The sequence below is a fragment of the Atractosteus spatula genome, chromosome 9, assembly GCF_055471065.1.
Source record: "Atractosteus spatula isolate fAtrSpa1 chromosome 9, fAtrSpa1.hap1, whole genome shotgun sequence".
Classification (NCBI taxonomy): Eukaryota; Metazoa; Chordata; class Actinopteri; order Semionotiformes; family Lepisosteidae; genus Atractosteus; species Atractosteus spatula.
In genome coordinates, this window is record NC_142714.1 from 15,823,449 (window position 1) to 15,845,163 (window position 21,715).

At 36.7% G+C, this 21,715-nt stretch overlaps 1 protein-coding gene across 1 annotated transcript in view; it reads right to left on the reverse strand.

Moving 5' to 3' along the window:
• The window catches only part of rgs6 (regulator of G protein signaling 6), a 130,121-nt gene extending 110,963 nt beyond the window's left edge, over nucleotides 1–19,158 (reverse strand). Inside the window, exon 1 of the mRNA XM_088925211.1 lies at nucleotides 19,075–19,158. Within this exon, the coding sequence (XP_088781337.1) occupies nucleotides 19,075–19,158 (84 nt within the window). The remainder of the gene's footprint in view (nucleotides 1–19,074) is intronic.
• Nucleotides 19,159–21,715: the final 2,557 nt, after the last annotated feature.

Sequence of the window (21,715 nt, forward strand, 5' to 3'; positions counted from 1 at the left end):
ATGCAAGGAGAACACATGAAACTGAGCTGTTTCTCCAGATATACTGGCTGTCCTCTAACACTGCTATAATAAAGGATTATTTTGATTTTTAATCAGCGGTGTGAGGCTGACCATGGCACAGGATACAAACTACAAACATTCTGTTGGATGTTGTGGCATAATCTCTACAAAGGATGAAGCTGTGGCCATTATTTATTTGTGATCCAATATGGATCTAAACGGGTTTTGGTTGTTAAATGGAGGAAAGTTCTGTTGTATTATAACATTTTAACAGAAAACCACACTAAAAATTCATTAAGCAATGTATATTAATAAATATTAATAAAGACCTAAAAGAAATTATAAACAAAAATAAAACGTCTCAGAATCTGCCTTAAAATATACTATAAAATGTTACAAAAAAGGAAGGTAAATTCTGTTCATACAGGTGATTATTTATAATAGAGAATAATGTACTGTATGTCTTCTTTTTATGTGCATTAGAATAATCTTGTGTGTCCGTTCATGTGAGAAGATGAGACAATTGGATTAGTAATTAGTCAAGCGAGCAAATAGTTAAGGAATTTATTAATTGGATGTCCCCTTAGGATACCAACTTTCAGTAAGTACTTAAGAAATGACCTATAGATTCATACACCTTTTCACACCATTACTTTACTCTACATGACAAAATGACAAAGTGGTAGAAAACAGATGAAACAACAATGAAACAATGAAAAGTTTTCAACTGAATACTAAAACAAATCAAATACATAAACAGTCCTTGTGCCTGAGATTTATAACAATGCTTGAAATCACAAAAAAGACAATAGTGAAAAAATATTTATTTCTTATTTCACTTGATATAAGTAATAATAACCCCACAATTTAACATGACCAAAATGAGAACCTGTCCTTTTTGTTCTCTTTTTAATCCTACAGAGTGTGATGGCCTGAACCAGGGCAATTCAGCTTGAAATCTCTCTCCCTACCAGCTAAGCACAGCAGGACACTGCTAGGAGCTGTATGTTGCCATATGCACAGCTTTGCATCCCACATACCACAGCATATGGGAACATACAAAGTGAATGCATTATTTAGCACATCTCCACACAAATTTTCTCATTAATGATGAACAGCACTGAAAAATCAGAACTGAAAGATTTAGTGGGTAGCCAGAATGTTTTAATTTTATTTTTCTAAGGTGCACAATTCCACCGGACTTTTCACTACACAGTCCTCCAACAATAACCTAATTAGAGCACTAAAGAGCAGTATTTTTTCTTACCTGTCTCCTTGAGAAATTTGTAAAACTGTGAAGCTATTTCTCTGTTTTAAACCACATTTGAGACTATATATTTGAATCAGTTCATCCACAAGAAAACAATAACAGAATTTCAGTCTTGTACTTTTTACAAGGTTTTGGCTGTCAAATTTTAAGAGGACTATAAGGAGAATGAATAAGCTAAGGTCTTCATATTGAGGGATGTGTTCTTTGAACATACTGTATGGAGGAAATCCAATTGTGCTATGTCTTTCTGTGATTGACCTACAGTAGTGCAGAGTAAAGGTAATAACAGATAATATTTCTCTGAAGTACCTTTGTGCAAAATGTCAAGAGTAATACAAGAATATTACTGCTGGGATGACAAACATGATCTTTTTAAACTTTTGAGAAGGCGGTATAAGCTTTTCAGGTCTTTTCAACCATAGTATTAGGAAAGTTCACTTGTACATACAGTATAATCAGCAAAATTGGAATAGATTACACTATAATAGACACATAATCAAAATGTTTATCACCCTTATGCGTTTCTATTAATGTTATGCAAAACCAAGTAGAAAGAAATAGTTTCCTCTGTCCCTTTTTATGGCTGATGATAATCAAAACATATACTGTACAGTACAGTGTGAACAGAAATAATTTAATTTACTAATAGGCAAATTAGCTAATTTATTGTTGTTGTGCTGTCTTAAAACAAGTTTAATCAAATAATCATACAGAGCACTAGTCAGCAGTTTTGACTTCTTAAACATCATGACAGTGTGATGAACAGCGTTGTTATTTATCATGTTGTTGTCTGAATCACATATGGAGCACAACAGAAAGCCTGCAGATGCCCACACAGAAGGAGGATGAATATTTCTGTGTGCTGATGCGTTTTTTATTCCACATAAGCACATTTTGTAAAGACCAAAGTGAGTCATTGTTGGGTTTGCTGACTCGATTCCCAGACTCACAGGACTGTTGGAATTGGGGAGGATGGGAAAAGCCAACGGGGCTTTTTATCCACAACAGGCAGTGTTAACTCCACTCCTGTAGCCACAGTAAACTAATGTTACAGTACACGAAGAGAGCAGGATACACTGCGAGTCAAGAGGCTATAGTGAACTGTAATTCGTTCATTCTCACCTCAGAGTCGGTAACAAAGAAGGTAATCGTGCATTTCACATTACAATTTTGGCAAGCAAAGCAGGAGGCAAAATTAAATGGGACATAAAGAAAAAAAAAACTCTTTCATCTACCCTGGCTTTTTTTTTACCCTGTGATTATGCATTAACGTTGCCATACTTTATCAAAGACTGGTTACAAGGAACAGCTTTGTCAATTTTCTGAATAGGAATTTCTCACCTTCTGGGTTGGACAGAGCAAACAGCAGGAGCTGGAAAGTACTGTATGAAACTTAAAAAAAAACATTCAGTCTTGTTCAACTTTTTAGAAGGGTAGCTAATGAGGAGGGGAACTAGGAAGAAATGAGACTGAAATGTTCTGTTAATGTGGTATGCAAAGGGGGCTGTGTGTGCTGCATAGAATTTGGACATGTTCCTGTTATGTTTTCTCATCAAATGACAGAAAAAATTGTAGAGATGTGAAGCTCTATAGCTTATAACACATCATCAAAGCTTTCCCCCCAGCAGCTCTCCAGGTAACAAACTACTGTATTTAATTTCAAATTTCATGGTTTATATTAAAAAATGTTTTCACATAAAAAAAGATTGCTTTTTGTCAAGCCCCATTTAAAATAAACTTAGAATGGATTTATGAAGATGCTTTTGGAACTCACATACGAAGAATAACGAAGGCTAATGATTTGTAAATGTTAACATTATTTTACATAAATACAGCTGAGAAAGAGGGTGAACTATGGAATATTCCAGCAGAAGATTTGGGAGCATAAACATGCATAACAATGCATCATCTGAAGCCTTTTATTCTGATGGAATAGCAGTATTTTTATCTGTGTATTCATCTTCAAATCCAGTCTCACAAATGGTTTATCTTCTGAGCTCCACAGTGTGAATCTCATCTCTCATCATGAAAAACTGATAGACTTGAAACAGGAGTATTATTTTCAGCTGCTAACTCGGGTTAAAAGATCTGATAAATTGCGATTTGGTCATTATTTATTCCTATGAGCTTTTGTCCAGCTAACAGAACTCTGCTTTGTTTTCCTGATGTCTGCACAAAAACTGATGGCAATCACAGTATTACATGATGCATTACCAGCCACAAGAAACATGTTAATACAAAGTGTGTTCACTTACAAATGATAAACTGAAGATGCTATCTATTCTTATTCTATTAGTGCATATGTTATGAATTTGTAGGTCTTTTATGAAGTGAAAATGCAGCTTAGTGAATCACAATGCCATGGCTTGAAAAACTGAAATATAATGTCTCATTATTGCCATATTATACTGAATGCACCCGGCATCCGACAGAGTTTACATTTTATTGTTTCGTAGATGTGCTCTATTGAAATGTAAATTATGTCCTTTCATAATAAAACATGGGAGAGGAAATGTGAAAGCACTCCAAGTCATCGAAGCACAACCGTTTTTCTCCTCCATTGCATGTACAGTATATGACACTTTCTGCTACATGCAAGCAAAAACAGTCCTGATATTCGCAGTGCAATGAGTTTGTCTAGAACTTAGAGTATGAATCAATAGACAGATTTTTGTACCCTAACACTTGTCTCAAATCTGTTGATCTCTGCGTATTCTACAGATGTAGCCTAAACCCTCTCATGGAACTTGATAGTGCAGATCTAGAGTGATGAGAAATTAATGTTCATGCATCTGCAGCACATCATGGCACCACATCAATAACAGTGTGGCTATCACATTTTTCCACACTTCCCTCAGCAGCAGAGCGACAGCTATAGGGAATATATTTGGGGTCCATAAGTCTACTACATATTGCTACCAAGTTCCAAGTTTGTAAGAATTAATTCATCTGATTCAGAAGTGAAAGCTATATATAGCTTCCAACAATTGGTAGACCTCATCAATTTGTTTCTATGTACTGTGATGTTATAAATACTTGTTGGTTTATGGTCAAATCTCCTGAATCTGTAACATACAGTAGCTCATAAAGGCGTTGTACTGTGCAAAAACCACTGAATTTAAGTCGAATTTTACATTTTATTATTGACAAACAGATATGTGTATGCCATATTTTGTGTGCAGAATACCTATAATGTGTGCATGGTGACTTCAACATTACATTCTAAACAATCTAAACTCCATGTAATTCCAGCCATTTAATGTACAGTCACTCTGAATGAATAAGCCAGTCATGAAAAATTGACGGTCTTATTATGAAGTTAATTATTTGGAATTCAGATTTGGATGACCCACTGGAATAGTTTTGGTTTGATGGATTTAAGTTAGATCCACACAAGTAGCTCCTTTAACTTCTTTGTCAGACAGATATCTCATTCCAAACTCAATTTCAATTCAGTAGTAACACCTGCAGTCACTATTATATTTCCTTTATTGCACCGACACTGCAGTTCGCTTTTCTAAAATAAAAAACAAAAGAGTAGTGAAAAAAGACATTACACCTTTCAACAGTTTGAAATCCTCTAGCTTTACATCATGATGTCTTTGAAGTTTGAGTCAGTGCATCTTTTTTTTTTTAATGTGTCACCTGCTTCAGAACACTGTCAACATCAAAGAGACTGTCAAACAACCAACAGGGGATGGCAGGTGTCCATTTTTGTCACCCAAGATGAAATACATGAAACGCCTAAAGATTTTAAAAATATTTTCTGAATAGTGGAAAGTATTCTGCATTTACAACAACAATATGATAAAATCGTGCTAGAATCGAATATTGTTATTACAGAACAATCAGCACTTATGGCTGATTACTGCTTGTAGTAGGAGTGAACGCTGAAAAGGAAAAAATGTCTTTCGAAAAGAAATAAAACTGCTCATAGTTTTATAAGATAGGGAATGAGGATGGATACTTCTAGATTATATTGCTTTATTACCTCTACTGTGCCCTTAATTTTATACCCTGAAGTTTATGCCCTGAATATACTGTATCTTTAATTTTAATAGGTTATGTTGTATTATTAGATTTGGCCTTTCGCACTAGTAGTTCTAGATTTGAGACTCAGAGCTAACTCTGAAAGTGTTATTTTGTGCCAGTGGGATAAAACAACATTATTAAATAAAGCACCTTATTTAAGTTATGGCATATTTTATTTACATCACAAGGTTTCCTTTGTCTCTGGATTCACATTTAAATATGCACTTCAAAAGTCCCTTTCTCCTACAAAACATTTCTAGTCATCTGTAAGGATAGCCAATGGATACAAAAAATACAATAAAATAAAATGTACTGTACCAGCCATGAGCACTAGAATGGAAAGGAACAACAGCCTCCAGAGAAAAAGGATTTTTCATAGAACAAAGAGCTGAAAATGAGCTTTAATAATTAAACTAGAAACAAGAGCTGGAGAGAAATGAGGTGAGGGGTGATGGGACTGTTCTACAGTGGCAACCCAGTTTCAGGCAGAGCCAAGACTGCCCGGTGAGCAGAAAGACCTCATAACACAGGCTCCATGGCATGAAAAATGCAGCGTCCTTTCACTATACAGTATTTCCCTTGCCACAGCTCAATGGAACTTTCTCTTTGCAGTGAGATGTCACACATTTTAAAGCAACACTGCAAAGTTAATTAACTATAATTGGAAAGTGAAGGAAATGTGATGGAGACAATGAAAAATATCACAGTTTGTTGTCAGACTATTAAAGGAAACAAAAAAAAACTGCCTGATCCTTTCTGTTGGTTTAAGAAAACTCCCTCTCTCCCTGTAAAGACTTTGATTGAATCTCATTGCCAAATAATGGCAGTTATATAGATTTTTTTTCTCCCTGCTTTCATTGTGGTTTATGCAGTACTGTAGTACAAAGACAAAGAAAATGTTCCAATGTTTCTCATGTTTTTAATGCGGCGTTAAGTCAAAGGCATTTAAATACAATCCAAAGAATCAAATCTCTGTTATTGCTTTTTGTCTTCTATTTGGCCTGGAAGAGAATAAATTAAACACTTGTTGAACTACTTGAAAAATGTGCTCCATGTTAAAAAATGAGCTTGGTTCAATTACTTTTACAATGATTCTAGAACATTGATGAACGTGCGATATACAGTTCAGATACTGTACATACTGTATGAACTGCATACATACAGTTTACATTATAAGGCAAGTGACTATTTCTGAACCCTGAAAAATATTGTAATGTTTTAATGTGTTATAATTAAAAATAAGTATCAATCAAATACCAAATATTGGGTCCTGACGCCAGCTTGTTCTGATGTTATACACCCCCTATAGTCAGGGAAAACTGAGTATAACATGGCACATGTTTTCTCAGTTTCTCCATCTTAGTAACAGGAGGCTTAAACAGGAGGATGACACAACACACAACACTTCACAGATAGATACAGTATGTTGATACTGTATTTACAGATCTCTAAGTGCCAGAGTCGTGCCTTCTACAGACACAGAAAATGCTGAATTCTCCCTATAACTGAGACATAAATACAATACAGGGGGGAAAGGGAACGTTTATCTTATAAATGAAAAGGATGCTATTCAGGACTAAATCACTTCTTAGAAAAAAAGATCTTAAACAAAGAGGTCCTCTTTTAATGTTGAAAATAGCTTGGCAAATTCTCTCACTGCTGTTTCTTCTCTCCTGAATTTTTCCCCTGTCTTCTTCCCTTTTCTACCTTCTTTTCTGTTTCTGCATGGTCTTTTCTCTTGTCCCTGTAGCCTACCCTGCCTATGGCCATGCTTGCTGTATCTCTTGAAGGCTGACTTAATGAATTAACTGCAACTGGACTATCCATCCATCCGTTTTCTAACTATGTTATTTAAGACAGGGTCGAGGGGGAGCTGGAGCTTAAACTGCCAAGCAATGGGAGCAAGGCAGGATACACCTGGGTGGGATACCAGTCCATCACAGGGCACACACAGACACAAACACAGACACAGACATGCACACACTTACACCTATCCAACTGCAGAAATTGGACTGGAGAAAACCCACTTGAGCACCGGAAGAACATATAAACTCCAAGCAGACAGCACCCCAAGTCCAGTATTGTAGTCGGGGCCCCAATGCTAACCAATGTGCCACAGTGCTACTCACAATTGGTCTTATCATGGTTAAATATGAGTAGTTATTTGGTCACATAGACCTGTGGAACTTTAACTAATCTCAGTTTACTTTATATTGTTTCAAAATTGATCTAATTCAATGACAATTATCAGATAGTGCTGATGCTGACAAAGTTCCAACGCATAGCTGGGGAGCCCTAGGAGAACTACGATTACTACATTCAGATGTTTTTTATTGCTTGATTTATGTTAACTGCTGTATCTTTTGCAGTTTTATTCAGTGTTTAAAAGATTGTATTTTGTCATTTTCTGAAATGTATTATATACTGTAATTCTGTTGCATAACTGCAAATTTGTTTTGAATGTAAGTCATGTTGGGTAAAGATAACTACTATAAATTAATTGATGAAAGAACCTGGTCAGACCAACCACATCTTTTAAAAGTGGGCATCTACTGTATATCAGAAAAAGCAGAACTTACAGATTAACTGGAGAATGGAGACAGCTAGATTCCTGAGCTGCCAAAACCAACCCAATTCTGGGAGCTCCTGGGCTGCTGTTATACCACCAGCAGGGAAATCTGGCACAGTCAGAAAATGGCACATTTCATATGACAACAGTGCTCTGAAATATATTTCAAAGAAATCTGTGAGACGGATTAAAGAAAAGTGACCTGCCACACAGAAAAACGATGTTTCTGGTTCCTTATAATGAGACAAGAAGCACTGAAAAATATTTGCCAGAGGAAATGTGCTTCATATAAACATGCATATAGAGGAAAAAACAGTTATCATCAGGTCTCCTAAACCGTCAGTTTTTTGTTGTGAGAAATAACATTTGCGTAACAATTTTATGAATACAAGAAAAGACTGAAGACTGAATACAGTACTTACAATAAAGTAGTGTTTTGAAAATTTATATCTTAATAATTACCTTCTAACTACTAAATAGGCTAGATGCTCCGAACAACCTCCTCTGTTTTGTAGCCTTTCATACATTCTAATGTTATATATTCTCTTGAGTTACAACTTTTGCACCCAGTTCACGAGGAATGACAGCAGCTGACGTTTGTGTGACAGTAGAATTGTTTATTGAATTTAGTGAAAACTTTGGCTTAACTCACTTGGCTGAGGGCCAGCCTCCTGGCTATTGGACAGGGAGGCCAGGACCCCAATGCTTGGTGAAAAGGTGACCAAGAGGTAGCTGCAAAAGTGGAGATGGGCTGGAGGAGGGAATGTAAAAAGTAAGAAAGTAAGAAGAGAGGCTGACGTATGGTGTATATGTCAACTGAGGTGATTATGTCAGGGTTAGGTGCAGGATCCACCAGGTGAGTTTAATTAGTTCGGCTTCCTTCATCCCTTCCAAACCTTTATTTTGAACTCCATTACATGAGTCTTCCACACTGTCATGGGATGGAAGCATCTGTAGATGATGTTGCTCCAGCACTCGTGAGCAAATCAGACAGATGACAGCCTCTGGAAGAATCTTGTTCCAGCTGACATTTTAAAAGTGAGTGAACTTGATGCTTAACATAGAAGATTACAATCTTGCCAGGACACGTACAACAAAAGAAATTCCAAAGATGTTACAGTATTTAAAGAGGGTGCAATGGTGGTGCAGTGGTGCGCATTGTTGCCTTGCAGTGCTGGGTCCAATCCAGGACCTGGGTCGCTATCTGTGTAGAGTTTGTATGTTTTCCTCATGTTCACATGGGTCCCTCAGTCCCAAAACATACTGTTAGGGTAATTGCCAGGCTTCTGGGAAAATTGATCTCAGGTGTGAGTGTTTGCATGTCTGTCAGTGTGTGTCCCGAGTCCCATCTGCATTGTACTCCTTCTTGTGTCTGTTGCTTGCCAGGAAAGGCTCTGATTCCCTCTGCCACCCTGAATAAAATGAAGTGGTTAGAAAATGGATGATTATTTAACCAGCCCCCATTACCCTGATCTGGAAAACAAATCCAGCTATAACAGTACAACTGCCATGAATACAAAATCCTGTATTGTTAGAAATGATCTTTTCTCGGCAATCTGACTTCTTCAGATTTTAAGGAGAAGGGTGAGCAAAGCTGGAAAAGAAGTCAGTGACAACAAGTCGTGTTTTATACTGCCACAAGGTTAATCTAAATACTGTATACCCTTAAGCATCTGATATTTCCTTAGGCAATAGAAGATTTTTTAAGCAGAAAAAAAAACAAAAACAAAGACTGGGAGTACAGGAACAAGGCATTTGCCCTCTTGCTCAGTTGACATCACATTTTATAGTTAACAGTCTTTATCCCACACTTACCATTTTGCTGCCTAACTGCACTTTCAAGAAAAGCCAAACTCCTAATCTCAAAACAATTTGTACAAGAAGAGGAATCTATATGAATACCAAAGAACATCTGAAGAAGATATAAAAGCAAGATCTAGAAGATTTTTTATAGCAGTGTGGCATAAGAATTCAAATTCAATAATCAGTAAGTTCAGAAACTTCGAATAACACTTTATTACCACTCTATTGATGCTTTGTTAATCTACAGATATGAATATATATCCATCAGTTTTATAACTGTTTTATCCAATACAGGGTCACAAGGGAGCCAGAGACTGTACTGGCAAGCAATGGACGCAAGGCAGAATACACCCTGGACAGGTTGCCAGTCCATCACAGGGCACACACACAGACACACACACTCACACCAGGGCCAATTTTTACAAAAGCCAATTAACATACTACTAAATCTGTAGACTTTGGAAGGAAACTGGTGCCCCTGGAGGAAACCCACACAAACGTGGTGAGAACATACATACTCCAAACAGACAGCACCCCAAGTCTAGAACTGAACCCAGGGCCACAGTGCTGCAAGGCAGAAAGTTAACCACTGTGCCACTGACCATGCTGACCGAAGATACGTACATTATAAGTGAAATGTCTAACCCTTTACTAAAACTGTTACGCAACAATCTAAGTGGATTCCATTTCCTGTATATGAAATAAAATGACATAAATTCAGTTTTACACTAAGTGCTTGATGTTTTCTGTAAATAGGAAAGAACAAAAGGGAAACGAGTAGAGACGCATACAAAGACGGCCTAATTCAGCTTAAGCGGCTGAGAAAAGAAGCAATGACAACAGGGGAAATTCTGTAGTTGAGCAAAATACATCACCAGGGATTTAGCCTAGATGAGAAGTGAATGGAAATGGACCCCATCTTCCTCCCAAAAGAATAAAACCATCAAGGTTAAGAACTACTGATGTTTTGTATTGCAATCTGAGTGGTTACAGGCTGAAATGAGTCGCAAGGGCAAAAACATTTGTGGAAAATCACATCCAAAGAGATACTAAGAGAGCATAAATCAATGTCAGATTTGTTTTAGTGCTCATGCACATTCATTGCTTTAGACTCTTTGGTCGAACACACAAGAAATTGGCTTGTGTTGCAATTCAGGTGAAGTCAAGAAGTCTAATGAAGCACTACTTCATTTCCAGCTACTCGGACTATCAAGAGCATTTTGTTCTTGGCTGAAAACCTAAGGACTCAGTTTTGGCCTAACAACATACTGTACCATTACTCTAAAGAAAATCTAACAACAATAATAACAACAACCATGTTGTATCTTCCATCTCTTATGTACACTTGGGGCACAGTCATTCAGTTACTCACAAGGGTGGCATATTGTGCACCATCTGGGCTCCACAGAGCACCCTCTCTGCTCATGCTGTGAGTTCTGTGGTAATAAAGCCTGCAGGCAGGAGTCATTAATAACCATTAAGTCCTCAACCATCTCCATATAGTGAACTCCATTTATAGCAATCAACACTGTCATCACTTCCGAGCCAAGGCAGCGCAAGTAGGACTCATCCCTTCCCATACCCCCCCGCGCTATCAGATGTACTCTCTATTTTGATTACATTTTGCGCTTTTATTGCATTTGAACAGTTTTCTGCCAAGGGGATCACCAGTGGTGCTGCTGCAAATGTGAAGTGCCCTTTTAATAAGAAAGCCATTAAAACAGAGTAAGGACTGGCCTTATTTAAGAGAATGCACGTGGCAGCTTGTAGGTAATCTATCTGACAGGTGTGCCAATCTCTGAGTGGCAGGATTTTCAAAGATCTCCAGGTCTCACTGCAATTAACTCTCCATGTTTGAGATAATTATTAAAAATCCCTCTGCTCTTCACAATCAGAACACAAAAAAAACAGAACAGTAATGTGAAAACGTGATTGTCCTGTATGTAAAACGCATGGCTGGATGGTGAGACAGTAAGACCTGCTGCCTCATAGCTCTTGGATATAGTTTTAAGTTCTCTGCAGGGACACTTTTATGTGGAGTAATATGTTTTGTATTTCATTAAGAGCTCTGTTTTCCTCCCAGCTTTCAAAGATTTGCAGAGTTTGTCTCTGAAATTATACTGCAAGCTTGCATATACTGTATGTTGGACAGGTTTACCATCCATGGTTATTCTAGAATAGTCTCTGGGTAGCCACAATCCCTAATAAGAGTAGTTTTCTGATAGTGTGTGCATGTAATGAAATAGACAGTTAAAAGCCATTCATGAACTAAAATCCAGTGTTGAAATAGAAGTTTTTTGTTTTCCTCTGTGGTAGAAACAACTAATAACGGGAACATTTTATCGCCATTTAAATTGGTAGCTCAAAATCATCTCAATGATGCATTTACAATAATTATAGTTGTACTGTAAGTGCTGTCTTTAATATCACATAAATCATCAGGTTAACGAGAGATTTTTTTAGTATTTATTATTTAGGAAGAAAAGTGAAAGGCTTTTTTATGAAAGGCTTTTCTGACTGGAAAAACACAGAGATGCAATAAAATCATTCTTATGCTAAATTAGTGCTCTTGGATAGGGTTTTAATAAAGCAGGTGTTGATCTGAAAATGCTACAGAGCATTTCAGATTAATATCCCATCCAATATGTGCTGAATAAAAGTGTAAACAAATTAACTTTTTGCAGTGATCTTTATACAAGCAGCATACTTATTGGGAAATCAAAAGCCACTGGCCACCCCCAAAGGCCAGCTTAAGTGTGGACAACCCAACTAAAAATATTTTAATATGTGTTTTTGTTGGACAAAACAAAATTTAATTAAACTTAAAATTAATTTTCTTAATTAGATGAAAAGTCTCAAGCATGATCTTACTATAATTTGATATACGAATATCAACTATGAAAGTTACACTCTCAAGATTTATTGTCAATATATATTTTTTCACCAGAAGAAACTGCAGAGAATGCATGATTATACCATTTAAAAGTGCCCAGTATAATCAAGAAATCAAGTGGTGTCATACTATTTACAATCTATTAATATGTTAATAATGATGTTATAAACTGTTATTTATGGCAAGGATTAGTGGTTTGTTGCCATTATCCAACTGAGATAATATTTGCCATAGAGGTTATTTCTCATCACACTCCTATAGCTTTATTAATATGTTATATATCTAATTTACAGAACATCTGAAACCCCTATGTTTAACACAAAAATATGCAATGGATTCAGTCAATAGACAAGTGATGAGATACTGTATATTCCCAGGAATAAAGGAGTGTCTTACTGACAAACTAAAATAACTTTATTTTGTAGAACTAAGAAGTGTCCTAATACAAGTATGCTAAATCATCAAAGACATTGACAAAATAATTGTTCAGACTCAACAGCAAAACCCACACCAAAATACAGAAGTAGAAACAAAGAATTACATTTAAAATTAAAAACAAGAGGCATTTTTTACACAACGTGAATCCGGAACATTCTACCCAACCACATTGTTTCAGCTTTGGTTTCTTTCAAGAAACAACTGAATCCTAGGATCACTTCACTACTAGCAACCAAACAAGCAACTGTAGATAGGCTGAATGTCCTTCTCTCCTTTGTGATTGAGCTATGCTATTCTTTTCATATCTTGCATTGCATTGGACTGCCAAAGGAGAAGATAAATTAAGAAAAAGTACTTTTTTATAAAAAAAATAAGGAAGATTCGGAAGTTCTATGCAGCACAGTTAATTTCCCTATAAATACTGTAAAAATAAAAAAGATCATTTATAAGTCCCTGTGCTAGTTTTGTCTGACTCATAAACCCCTTTTAACAAAAAAAGATGTTTCAATGTTTTTATCTACTTCACACTTTAAAAATTGGATTGCATCATCTCTATAGGTTTTTGATTTCATATTTTTATCTGTGCTTTGGGCAGAATCCTTTTATATTACCAGTGGCACAAAAAAATTGTGACTACATTTTAGTTACAATACAATACATAAAGCACTTGTGTTTGACAAACTTAAAAAGGATTTTTAGCTCATCTGGTAACTGGCAATCTGGTGTAATATTTAATGACAGCCTTGATGTAAAGTTAATTTCAGCTCATGTCCACATTTCACATTTCACCATTTAAAGTACCATCACACCTAAGCAATCAGTCATGAGAAATAAATCAAATGAATGAATAAGAGTGGTGCTAAATAAGTATATGCTGTGTCTGACACGCTCTTCATCCCTCCTCTAGAGGGCACTCAGACCCTTTTGTGTTAAGTTCATTATCACTTACACCTGTCCCTGGATTCACCGTATTTAAACCCAGTGCTCCGGAAGCTCGGGGCTCTGCATTGGAAGACGGCCGCCCGGAGGCCCAGCTAGCATCAAGCCGCCCTACGTCCGCCTCTTGAAGGCATAGGCTTCTGATCAGCGTCCTGACCAGCTGAGTCCGGGGCTCGGAGCACCTGGCCTCGTCACTCCATTTTTAGTCTCCTTGTTCCATGTCCCTGTTCCTGTTTTTAATCGTTCGGTCTTGGATGGTGTGACAGAGTGCTTGTTATTTTTCTTTCTTTTACAATGTGAAATACTCCATACTTCCCTCTACCCTTCTGGTATGTTTGAGAGAGTGTATGTGATACGAATGAAGTGTGAATGATACTTACCCTTTTTGTTGTGTCCTTAAAATCACTGCAGTGTTTTTCCCCAGTGTTTTTCCCCGTTGGAATATTGTTTTGTGTTGATCAACATGGCCACCAGTCACCTCTCCTGTTTGTAGTATCACACAAATGATCTTAAAGGGAAAGGTTACTGGTGAGCCATCTATAAATAACCGATTTAAGGTTTTGTTTAAGTGAATATATCACGGTTGCATGACTCTGTTAAAATGTATAAGTTTTTTTGGGACGGTTAAATACTTTATTTTGAGCAAACTGCCCATCTCTGTTAAGAAAATGTGAGCGAGTCCCTTTAAGAGGATGGTCCTTAGAATAGGAGGGGCTATAAAAGGGACTGGGAGAGCTCAGTATGGAGGAGGGTGCCTTGGAGGAAAGGTGTGGATACTCCTGTGAGGGTTTTTTTTTTGTTATCCCTATTTTTTTTGGCAATAAATCCAGTTTTGTTTGCATTTGAAGACTGCTTGTGGGAGTTTCTTTTCTTTTGAGCCAAGCCTGGTCACTTGGCCGGTGACAGATGGATTCCCTGGTTTGGGATTTTGGACTGCGCTCCAGATTTCCTACATTGGAGTGTTCCCTGGACTTGTTTGCACTCCCCCCTTGCACCTGATCACTGTCGACACCGCCACCTGTTCGCCATCCCTTCCTTTCCTGACCGTGTTTTCCCTGTTGCCCTTTTCCATTCACTTCTGGATTATACCATCTGAACAGGGTCCTAAACTACGCACTACATGGGAGTCAGGACTGGTTCCTGTGACAGTGTCCTCACAGTTCCAGAATCCTTGGTTTCATTTCTGCCCTTCATCTCCCTGGAGTTCTCTCCACGTTCACAAGGGTTTCCTCCTGGTGTTTCAGTTTCCTCCCACCAAGCAAAGACATGATTGACTAATCTGAGTCGTCCGTTTCTCTGTGGCTTCTCAATGTAGAGAGAGAAGTGATCTCATTCTGGAAGCTCTCAGCGTTGTCTTGTGCCCCATACTTCCAGGTTTGGTTCTATCTGGCCATGATGTCTCACTAAGAAAAGGATAATTCTACACAGACACATCGTTTTGGATCATGAGACATATCAAAGATGAAACTGAGTCATAAAGCGTTATGTTTCTGAGAAATAGTAGGCAAAACTAACAGCAGAGCAATACTATGCCTATGCTATAACATAACTATAATTGGAGTGTAATAAGATTGTAAAGCAGTTACCAAGGACAAGATTTTATAACTTCCATGTCTCAGATATAACAAGGCTCTGTTAGCTGTTCTGTAACTCTTCAACCAGCTTTCCTATTGGAATATAGCTTGGGCCACAAACCATGCATTATCAACAAACCATGGGTTAATCACGAAAAATAAATTGACTTAAATAAACACTGATTTTGTCCAGGAGGTAACCAGCATTTTGTCACCTACACCATACAAAATAAGTAATTTTTTCATTACAATTCAACTGGAAGCACTGAGAACAAACCGATCAAATAATTTACAAATTATATTTCATCGAGTATCTTTCACTAAAACACCAACAATTATGGGTCAAAGAAAATTTAGTTGATAGGCATAATACATCACAGACAGATGTACCATGTATCATGTTTCTACACATGGTGCAAAGAGACTGATATAATTGCTCTACCTGAGTCAAAAGTTAATTTAGCACTCAAGGTAATGAAGGTCGAAGCACAGTTGAACATGTAGGCCATGCGTCATAAATTAGCTCAACATATTGGAGATTATTAATGAGTCAGTATGATTCATGTTGTTGTTATGTATGCATTATGCATAAACTGATGGATAAAGACTAGGTAATTAATTTCAGGCTTTCCAAAGTGAAACTGACCCAGTACTGAACTTCAGGGAGAATGCCCAGAGAATTGTTTTCATCACTCTCTGTAGATATTAGGAAACAAACTAAACAATAACAACAAGGGAAAGGGCATCTCTGACTAAACTTAAGTATGAAATTTTCAGTCGCATACTATTTCATAAATAGCTTTCAATATTACGGAAACACGGATTCATGGTACATTTGAAAATGCTTATTAAGATAACTGATGGCTGCTTTCATAGGGCAAAAATATGTTCCATTCATGGGTTTGCACATCCTTTATAGTCAGACCTTTGAAAACGCAGGTTTTGAGGAAATATAGATGGTATTAAAAAGACATGTGCCACTGACTGAAATGGAAATTTTCCCAGTTTGTTTCATATTAAACTATTAAAAAACAAAGGCTATGGTCAACCCCTCTAGATGACAAGAAATTGCATTGTCGAGCATAACTGAACAAGGAAACAAATGTTCCTGTTTTTTTCTTGTATCTCTTATTTATCCATTGATACAGCACTTTTAATTAAATGTTCGCAGATAGTTGAGTTTTGACTCCTGAGTATTTAAATTATTGTCACTTCCGTAGGGAGAAACTATTCCACTGTTTAACAATTTTACATACTGTATGATATAATCAATCCTGAGTTTCCATCACAGTATTGTCTAATATAGATTTGAAGCTGGCCAAGATGTTGATTCATTTCATCACATAAATTAAAAAGTAATATCCACAGATTTTTTTGTCAATATTTGTGAGAACAGCAGGCAATAAACTAGTTTAATCCACTGTGTGATCCCTGGAAGTAATTCAGAAAAAAACTATAAAAAACAACTGAGTTACACTTTACATTAGCAGCTACAAATAGGATTTTTAGATGGATTAAACACACTTGTAAACTATTAATAAAGTGACATAAATGTGATAATGAAGTGCTGTGATTAATTGAATGTTAATAATAAAGCCCTAATCCTTATCATCACCAGTACAATAACAATAACTGTAATCCTAACCCGAGGATTAGGAGAAAGTAATAATCTGTATAACTAATTGTATCATCACAAATGATGTGTTAATAGATTGTTTATAAACAGCTGTAATGAAAAACAAACCTTAAGTGTGACCAACATTTCTACATTCCTTGGAGAGGTAAAAAATATTAAACTAGACTTTCTGCTTTGCAGATCTGTTATCCAGGTGCACAGATGCTCTTGATTTAACAGTGAACGTAAATTTGCAGGGCTTTTAAATGAAATATATTAAAATGATTTACATGCAAATATATCACATGATTTTCCAAAGAAATGCAGGATATACAGTAAAAGATTCTTAGAGAACATTTACTAAGATGAGAAAACTTACTGAAAGCTCAATATTTGGTACTGTATGTAAGTTCTGTCTTCTAGATGAGCTAATTTACGTTCCTCCAAACTTTTAGTTTTTTTGTTAAGAGCCTGACACTGTATTCAAAGACTGTCCATTGCTTTAGTGCTGTCATAACTGGATTAATTTCTTCTCAATTGTTTGGAAAGCTTTAAAAAGCACTCAGCTTATTAGATTTGAAACCATACAAGGGCCCACGCCTTTGGAGTTTCAGCTGCAATCACTTGCTGTGCTAATGGCCTTTTGTCAGTTTAAAAAACACAGATTTATTTTTAATGCAGTCTGACAGTTTAACATAAATAAAACAGAAGATGACAGAGCATCGTAAACTTATTTTCTCTTTTATATTTTGAGCTTTAACTGAGTTTTCATTTTAAAATATATAACTTCCCTTAAGCACAGAAAGGTTACCAAATGAACCACTTGCAGTTCATGTTTATCAAGGGAAAAAGGGTAATCCACATAAAATCAAGTGACAAGCGATGAAGGCACTCAAACAATCAGAAATGTCAGTCATGGTTTATCTTCATTGCATTAGGGTTACAAATGGCCCAAATTGTTCACACACATTAGCCATCCATCTAGAGAATGTTTGATTATTTTTAGAATTTATTTTCAGAATGTCTGTTAGCCTCAACCTTTTCTTTCCATCACAACTCTCGCTTCTTATCCCACTCTAGAACCTAAATACATGTTAAAATGAAAATCAAAGAAGCCGACACCCCCTCTTTCTGAATGAAAGGAATTATTCCATCTCTTATCTTTTATGATCATCTCATATGTTTAATACAAATTCTGTAATTAAAAACAACCAAAGCCCTAGGTGAGAAGACTCTATTCTAACCTAATACCCCACTCCCACCTTCAACTTCCTTTCATTTTTAGATTTGCATATCTGTGGATGATTAAAGGTGGGCGTTCAGTAACAGGTGGTCAGTAATATGCTAATTGAAGAACATTACAATGAAAATTAACCTAAGTACATCTGAAAAGCTGTGATCTATTCCGCAATCAAAACTCACAATGCAGACCACAATTCCACTTAAATATGTCTTTCTTTTTTAATGCAGCTAAGGAAAATTGAGATATCCACAAACAGCAAGCAAAACATCAAACCATGATCTCAAGTGTCTATAAGCACCTCTGAGCAGCAGCTAATGAGCTATTTATCCCCACATCTGTGTCGGCTGAGCACTGGAGGGTAATCTGAGTATCTTCTCAAACACAGTTTTCTGTGAATGGAACTAATTACAGGCTATTTTGTCCCACACTCTTTGAAGGGTGTCTTGACAATTTCAGTTTCCTATCACCTCAAAGGAGAAACATTAAAATAAAAATTGAACACAACTTGCATAATTACACCAAACAACAAATGATAAAAAGTACTATAGAAAACTCCTAAACACCTAAGGGGAATAGAGGCCTCAGTGATAGAGCTGGGAGAGCCAGAGCACATACTACTGTATATTTTCTGCAGTCCCGGTAGATATAGTATTCTGTACAAACTAAGGCGAAGAAACAAAGGACCCAGATGACCTTACCTTTCTGTAGACAATCATATTTGGAGAATCTTCATCTGGATCTGCTGTTCCCACAGCTGCCTGGTCTTTGGGCGCCTGGGCCATAGCTTCACTCTCCTGACCTCAAAACGAAAACACAAAAATAGCCTGTGAGAGATCCATATACAGTACCTGTCATTTTAGACACACATACTCTTCCTCTAAGAACCAAACTGAGTCATCAAATGCAACCTTAAAATGACCAGGAATTCAGCAGTTGTGCAAACATCAAAAACGAAAGCAAAAACCCCCTTCCTACAGTTCATCTAGTAATGTGTACAATACCATCTTACTGTTGCTTGCTTTCATTTTGGGGAATATACAGTACATTTTTTTAAACTGCTGTATGATTACATTGACTGCTTCTGCGATCACAAGGTCATGTTCTGTGAGGTTTGTCTCTGAAATGACAAACACAGGGGAACAATAAGAATTCATTTTCAGCCTCACTCATAAAAGTACGTTTTGTGAGTCAAATTAATTTATTTGGTTATCTTAACAAATAAGACATCATTATATTAAGGCTATAAAAAAACAGCAGGATTTTCACGTTATTTAAATCAGTTTTATAAGCCAAAAATGACATCAAATAAAAATTTCACTTGTCATTTTGTAAAATGTTGAACCTAAGACTATTAGGAGACAAAGATATCATTTTGATGTCACATACAGATTCAAGTTCCTTTGGAAAGAAGCAGTGGAGACTTTTACATTTAAGAAAAATAAACATAATAATAAACTACCATAAATACGTTTTCCAAACCTTGTCAAGCAACATTGTATTAATGCAATACCTATGCATTACACTGGGGATCCCTTTTTAACAGCCTAGCAACAAATTAAGCAACCTACAGTACCAAATGCAACAACTGTTCTATGAGAATGTATAGCAGACAGATATGAATACTAGGACTGCAGCAAATCAATTAAAAATTTTAATCTGTCATAACTAATCCACTTTCCCAATTTCAAATGTTTAGTAGTTTTTTGCATGCAGTAGTTCTCCTACACTTGCCGAAATATTAGTAAAACAGCATCAGTGGTGAATTGTCAATGTTAATTGAATATAAAACATTAAGTTAGAAAAATGTCAGCCCTGAATTCTTTCTACATAGCGGTCCACTTGAACATGCAAATGCACTGCTGTGTTGGATTATGGAAGAGCACATTACAAGTGGTAGAACAAAGACCGAAGATAGAGCCTTCCTGGAACCACCATGCACACAGGGAATCTAACACAAGCAGTCCATCATCTGTATGGGATCTACTGTATATTTTGTTAGCATCTTTTGCTGCTCACTGTACTGTAAATGTTACAAATTTGACTTGAGACAAATTTGGCTCAACCATTTATATATGGGATTTTAATGTTATAAAAATTGTTGTGATACATTAGTTAGAGGTTTAATTCTTCCACCCTGAATACAGTACACTTGTGGACTCCTGTTTTTCACTTTTGTTATGCAGTCACTATAATAACAAAGGGCTGGTTGACCAAGTGATCTTAAGTGGCTTTGTGGCCCAACCTGACTAGAAGCACACTCCAAACACAGGCTGAGACCTGTACAGTAGTGAAAGTGTGTGGTTTAAACCTTATGGCATTCGCCACCTGTAAGCTGGTGTGCCTCAACGGTTGTGTGGCTGTATATTAATTAAAAAATGGGAGGCACTGTGCTGGGGTATTGCTGCTCCACAATTCTTGGGTTTGATTCTGGACTGGTTGCCTTCTTTGTGGAGTTTGTATATTCTCCCTGTGTTGATGTTTATTTCTTAAGGTGGTCTGATTACCTTACTACCTCCCAAAGACTCACAGGTTAGGTTAGATTGGCTGCTCTACATTGTCCCTATAGGTTTTACCCTCTAGTCCCTATTAGATAAATTACCATGGTGTAATAAGAAATGCATATGGAAGAAGGTTTCAAAATTATTTTTCCCTTTAGACATTAGGGACTTTTAAGAAATACTTATGAAACCCATGGGACTGGTGCTACTGAAATTGGGACTAGTAAAACGCTGTTTGTACATACTGTACACATCTATTCACTTTGTCAACCTGGATTACTGTTGCATGCTGGTCTTAACTTCTTTCCGAGCTGCAGCATCCCTCCTTGAAAAAATGATGACCAGAAAAAAACACAGTATGCTAAATAAAGTTTTACCGCATGAAGATCAAGTCTTAGCGCTAAACACTTCAATACAGCACATACTGTACCCTCTGTTTCTGTAATTGTGTCGGCACACAGAAGATTTGTTCTCTTTGCAAGTGTGGGCCCTACTGTAGGTCTCTGCCACATAGATTCCCAGTGTGTACTATTTACTTACCATACATGACACTTAATTTGTTAGTCTGTATCCACTTTTGTATACAAAATTGAAGTGAAATATTTTCAATAGTTCAGATCCTAGCCACTCTGTGAAGAGCTCCAGTTCATAAAGTCTTCCCTAATGCAGTCAAAACATGTGTCTTGCTGCCAGATGACTTTATTCCCATTACAAAGGATTTACAATCCTAAATTCACACATCCTAGAAATACCATAATTTATGTCCTTTGGCACTTTAATTGTCCATTCTTGCTAAATCAGCGATGGTGGACATATCATCTTAGATAGCTTCACTGTCCTG